Raw genomic sequence first — 6,000 nt, 5'->3', positions numbered from 1 at the left:
TCCCCACATCCTTTTCTTCCTTCCTTTCTGTCTCCCTGCCTGAAGCCTTGTGGAGGGCGCTGACCACAACATCTGGCGCTGGGGGGGGGGGGGGGGGCTCTGCTTTGCATGGTGCAGCCTCTGGCTTTCCCACCCTAATGGCCGGGGGGGCAGGGACTGCTGTTACTCCAGTGGGCTGAGGACAAGGACTCACTCTCCTAGTGGGTGCTGGAGGCTCCAGCTGCGTTTTGCAAAGGATCCGTCCGTAGAAGGGGCAGCCCCCCACTTTCCCCGAGCAGGGAGTGAGGGGGAGGGGGACCCGGGAATCCTATAGTCCATTTTCCCACCAGAACCACTTGCAAGTGGGGTGCTGAGTTTCCTTGAGCCAGGGGGTCTGTGCCCCTCAATTGCCTGCAAAACTCAAAAAAAAACCAGCCAGCTTTCCCACCGGGCCTGGGCCCGCGGCTTGGCTGTGCCACCCCCTCGCCCAGGCCGTTGGGAGGGGGAGAGTGGCTTGGGTTTCTGTTTGCCCTGGTTTGTTGCAACTTTTCTAGTGTTTCTTTTTGAAATCAATTATACTCCAATGCCAAGCCCAGGGGCTCTTTCAACGCCCCCCCCCCTTTGAAATTCTCCCTGTTCCAGTTTAAGGAGGGGGGGGGGATGTTTGGTTTTTTCCCCTTCCCCTCCTTGCAAGGGACAGTTTGCAGCTGTCTCAATGGGGCCATGTCCGCTTGCAATAATAAATAAAAGAGGCAGGCCAGGAGCTGGGGAAGGCTGGAGCATTTGAAAGGCTCTGGAGCAGAATTCCTGTGTTTAGTGAAGTTTTTTCTTCTCCGCTCCCTCCAGTCTCTGCCCTCATTGATTTGCGGGAGGGAGGGAGCGAGGGGGGCTGCTTGGGTGGTCTTCCCTCGTCTCCACTTTGGTGAGCTGTTGCTTAGCAGCTAATAATAGGAGATGTTTGCAAAGTAATTTGCCTCTTCCTTAGCCAATGGGAACCGGAGCGCTTTCCCATCACCCCCCCCCCCCTTCATGATCTGGAAGGGAGGCTGCGGCTCGCTCCAAATGTTGGTGGGACAGGATCCGAGGCGCACGGGGGAGAGTTGACGATCGGCTGCTGCCGCCGGCTCGGAGGGGGTTTTCCCCGCGCGTGTGGCTCCACTGTGGGTGCCGCCCCGCACCCCGGTGCTCTCCAAGACGCCGCGTTAGTGCACAGCCCAGCGCGAGGGCGCACGGGGCCCGCTCGCATGGCCCCGGGGCTGGCCACATAATGTTGGAAGGGATCCCCCGGAGCAGAGCGGAGCCCTCGGATGCTGCCCGCTGCCCCCTGGATTACCGCCCTCGCCGTTCCGCCGTCCCCGCCCGCCCTCGCTCGACCCCCGCTGGAGCCGGACCATGGCCTCGGAGCCCCGCTTTGGAGAGCGCGCCCCGAGCTCCGCTCCGCCCGGCCGGGGAGCCGGCTGCGCCCACGCCGCCTCGGCGCTGAAGCGGATCTCCAAGGTGAGGGGGCGGCAGAGCCGGTCCCACGGAGCCCCCGGGGACACTGCAACGGGGCGGCCGCGGCCAAGTGTGGGGGGGGGGGGCACCTAAAATCTGCCCCGCCCTGGTCCCGGGCAGCTCGGGGAGGGAGCCGCTTGGAGAGGTGCGTGCGCCCTGGCGGTGCCCCGGCCGGGGGGGCCGGTTCCGGGAGCTCGGTTTCCCGGCCGTTTGGGGGGACACAGGGCTGCGCCCTCCCCTCTTTCCTTGCCGGGTTGGCGCGGAGCGCGGCCGGTGCCCCCGGATCCGGCTTTGCTGGAGGGGGGCCGGGGAGGGACGCCAGGCAAACTGGGGAGTTGCGCCGGGCCCCTCTGGGGAGAAGTTCGCCCCTCGGTCGCATCCCCCTGGGGCCGCCCCCCCCCCCCCCCCGGAACGTGTGACACTCTGCGGCCAGTAGGTCCCCCCCAGCCCTTGCTGCGCGGAGCCAGAGGGGGGAGCCCGGGGGACCTTGCACCCCCATCACTGGCCCGGGGGGAAGGGTCAGGCTGGATGGAGCTGACAGGGGCATAAAGAAGGGAGGGAGACAACCCAGCAAATGCGTGGAGACGCGAGGACCCTGGGGGGTGCAGAAGGGGGGCGCAGGGAGCTGGCAGGGTGGGGAACGCGGGGACCCTGGGGGACAGTGGGGGGGGGGGGGGGCGCCGGGAGCCTGCCGGGCAGGGTGGGGGACGCGGGGACCCTGGGGGACAGTGGGGGGGGGGCGCCGGGAGCCGGCCGGACGGTGGGGGACGCGGGGACCCTGGGGGGTGTAGGGGGGGCGCAGGGAGCCGGCCGGGCGGGGGGGGGGACGCGGGGACCCTGGGGGGTGCAGGGGGGGCGCAGGGAGCCGGCCGGGCGGGGGGGGGACTCGGGGACCCTGGGGGGTGCAGGGGGGGCGCAGGGAGCCGGCCGGGCGGGGGGGGACGCGGGGACCCTCGGGGGCAGGGGGGGGCGCAGCGAGCCGGCGGGGATCTGCGAGGCTGGGGGCAGCTTGTCTCGCTGGGCAGAGGCAGTGGTGGGGGATGCTGCGCGCAGGGGGCGCCCTGCTCCCCAGGACACCCCCGGTGGGGAGCCAGGCCCCTGGGGCTGCGAGGAAGGGGGATCCCCGGGGTCCCTTGGCCCAGGCGGAGGGGGGTGATGCGAGCACCTGTCACCTCCCCCCGCAGCCGGCCCGGGCCGGACCGGGGTAACGCTGCCCCTCTCCCCCCAGGGCGAGGCCGGGGGCCCCAAGGCCCCGCTGTGGCTGCGGGCCCGGTTCCAGGCGCTGCTCTTCGCGCTGGGCTGCCGCATCCAGCGGCACTGCGGCAAGGTGCTGCTCGCCGGGCTGCTGCTCTTCGGGGCGCTGGCCCTGGGGCTCCGCGCCGCCGCCATCGAGACCGACCTGGAGCAGCTGTGGGTGGAAGGTAAGAGCCGGGCCGAGCGCCGGGGGGCTGGGGCTGGGGGGCTGCTGGGGGGCGGGAGGATGCTGTGGGGGCTGGGCACTGTGGGGCGGGAGGGCACTGTGGGGCTGTCTGGGCGCTGTGGGGCGGGAGGGCGCTGTGGGGGCTGGGGGGCTGCTGGGGGCTAGGGTGACCTGACCAGATGTCCCGATTTTGGGGTCTTTTTCTTATATAGGCTTCTATTACCCCCCACCCCTGTCCCGATTTTTCACATTTGCTGTCTGGTCACCCTAGCTGGGGGGCGGGAGGGTGCTGTGGGGGCTGGGCGCTGGGGGGCGGGAGGGCACTGTGGGGGCAGGGCTGTCTGGGCACTGTGGGGCAGGAGGGCACTGTGGGGCTGTCTGGGCACTGTGGGGCGGGAGGGCGCTGTGGGGGCTGGGCTGTCTGGGCACTGTGGGGCGGGAGGGCGCTGTGGGGGCTGGGCTGTCTGGGCGCTGTGGGGCTGTCTGGGCGCTGTGGGGCTGTCTGGGCGCTGTGGGGGCTGGGCTGTCTGGGCGCTGTGGGGCTGTCTGGGCGCTGTGGGGCGGGAGGGCGCTGTGGGGCTGTCTGGGCGCTGTGGGGCTCTCTGGGTGCTGTGGGGGCCGGGCTGTCTGGGCGCTTTGGGGCGGGAGGGTGCTGTGGGGGCTGGGCTGTCTGGGCGCTGTGGGGGGGGAGGGCGCTGTGGGGCTGTCTGGGCGCTGTTGTGGGGGAGGGTGCTGTGGGCGCTGTGGGGCTGTCGGGGCGCTGGGGGGGGGGAGGGCGCTGTGGGGCTGTCTGGGCGCTGTGGGGGGGGAGGGTGCTGTGGGCGCTGTGGGGCTGTCTGGGTGCTGCGGGGGGGATCTCCGTGCCCCTGTGGGGGTAGGAGGAAATGGTGGCTGTTGTAGGCAGGAAATGAATGCGCCTGGGCTGCTGAACCGGAATCCAGCTGGGTTCGGCTCTGAGCCGCTCTGGGAGCGTTACTGAAGGGATCCTCCATGCGCCCTCCCAAGGTGTGGGTGGACACCTGGCACATACAAACACGTATGTGAACATGTCTGTGATCCACGCTCTGCTCCGGTCTCATCTTTGACACCTCGGCTGTGCTATAGGAGAAATGCATAAAGGGAGAGCCCCACGCTGCACATGCATGAACATGTGAACCCGTGCAAACATGTATGTCCGGACATGACCGTACACACGCCCCCCCAGTGTAAAAATTCGTAGAACAATGCACGGCCCCTTATGGAAGTATTTGCTGCCTTGAATCCTCTGGCATTCCCAGAGCAGCTCCTGGCGCTCGGTGGGAGAGGAGACTGATGAAGTAGTACATTCCCCAAGATTTTGGTAGCTCTGGGGCACCCGTGGGAGTGCTTTCCCCGGGGGGGGGTGCATGGGTGTGCACGCCATGGCGGGTGCGTGGGGTTCTGTGCGGGAGCCGGATCGCTGTCGATGCACGTCCGTGTCTCCACGGAGGCGCGTGTAATTAAATTCTTTCCCTCCGCGAATGAGACGCACCAGGCCCTTGCTCCAATATCGCATTATTGATATGAAGATCCGGAAGGTGCTGACGGAGGAGATAATGAAACCTCTGACAGCGCTGTCGGTTACGGGCTGGCTTGGGGCACGTGCGCCTGCCCCCCGGGGGGAGAGGGAGAAGGGAATCGAGTGAGAACACAAACAGCCGAAAGCAAGGGGCAGACGAGAGCAAAGCCTCATTTCCTAGTGGAAACGTTTGATAAAAATGATTCCTTTGTTATTAATAAGTTCAGCCTGGAATTCTGCGCTCTCCCCGCAGCTGCCGGGCGTTCCGAGTTTTCCTTCTCGTGCTCCGGGAGGACTTTTCCTTTCTGGCCTCTCTGCCCCTGGGACACCCGCGTAGCCTCTTCTCGCAGCCCTTCTCCGAGGCCACATCAGGTTGGACTTTCACACCCTCCGGTTGTGTCAGCCATCTTTGAGCTACAGCGCTCCTCCCTCCCCGCCCCCCAGCTCCATGTGTGGTCCTCAACTACTCTTGGATTTTGTTCAACAATAGAAGCAACTTTACTCGCCCAGCCCTTTAAAAGAGCCCCCCTCCCTCCCTCCCCACCGTGAATGCCAGTAAAGTTTACACACCTGTTTCACACAGAGAAGAGGGGTGTCTGAGTGGCTGTTAAGAAAAGGAGGCGAGGTCTTATCTCCTCCCCTCGCTCTTCCTCTGCATTACACAGATTTGTGGCAAAAAAAAAAAAAAAAAATAGATCCATCCCAAACTGCAGCTGTTCAGCATTTACAGATGGGAAATCCCCCCCCCCCCCTTTATCCGCATCCAAAGCAAGGCTGTACCATGGGGGATTTTGGTCGCTTGGGTTCGGTAGCTTTCAAGACTGGTGTCTGTTGAACGGGGCAAGGAACCAGGATCTCAGATGTGTTCCTGAGGGAGATGAGAGCTGGGCTGAGTGTCTCAAAGGGGGGGATGGGAACAGTGTGGCATGGGGGGGAGAGATGTGTGGGGAGGAGTGCTTTCAATCAAGGTGTGCTGGCACGGCTAGGTATCCTGCTCCGTGTGAGATCTCAAAGCGCGGGGGGAGTTTCAGGTGACATAGAAGCCCAGGATTGTGGTTGTTCTGAGATTCTCTGTATGCCATAGGATGTGCCAGGGGCTGGCCTGGGTGCCGTGCTGTCTGGCTCAGGGCTGCTCTGTGCTGACTCGTGTTTGCCCAAGAGGCCGCTTTGTGCTGCCTGGGTGTTGTTTGGCACGCTGAGCACTGGTGGTGGCTTTGCGGGTGCTTCGGGCATGCGATGGGCTGTATGGGTTAGAGAAACAGTCATGGGTTCAGGAGGCAGGGTCCAATTCTGACTCACCCGCTGGGCTTTGGGCACTTCCAGCGGCCGTTCTGTGCCTCGGTTTCCCCATCTGTGAAATGCAGATGATAACCTTTACCTGCTTGGTAGCGCGCTGCAAGGTGGCGTCAGGTGACATCTGCCCAGTGCTTTGAATGGGCAGAGAGTAGTGCCAAGCGCTGCCGATAACCGAGTGATATCTGCCGACGCCGTGTGAACTTTCTGGCTGTGAGACGATCACGCGGCTGAGGCTGGCTTGTGCGGTCAGATCTGTGCTTCCGAGACTGAACTC

At 65.0% G+C, this 6,000-nt stretch overlaps 1 protein-coding gene across 1 annotated transcript in view; it reads left to right on the top strand.

The window, feature by feature from the left end:
* The first annotated feature begins 1,371 nt into the window (after positions 1-1,371).
* Positions 1,372-6,000, top strand: part of PTCH2 (patched 2) — a 43,532-nt gene continuing 38,903 nt past the window's right edge. The window contains exons 1-2 of the mRNA XM_065409233.1: positions 1,372-1,476; positions 2,702-2,894. Of these exons, the coding sequence (XP_065265305.1) occupies positions 1,372-1,476; positions 2,702-2,894 (298 nt within the window). The remainder of the gene's footprint in view (positions 1,477-2,701; positions 2,895-6,000) is intronic.

The sequence above is a fragment of the Emys orbicularis genome, chromosome 8 (assembly GCF_028017835.1).
Source record: "Emys orbicularis isolate rEmyOrb1 chromosome 8, rEmyOrb1.hap1, whole genome shotgun sequence".
Classification (NCBI taxonomy): domain Eukaryota; kingdom Metazoa; phylum Chordata; order Testudines; family Emydidae; genus Emys; species Emys orbicularis.
The sequence above is the reverse complement of the archived record's forward strand: the minus strand, read 5'-3'. Positions and strand labels throughout refer to the sequence as shown.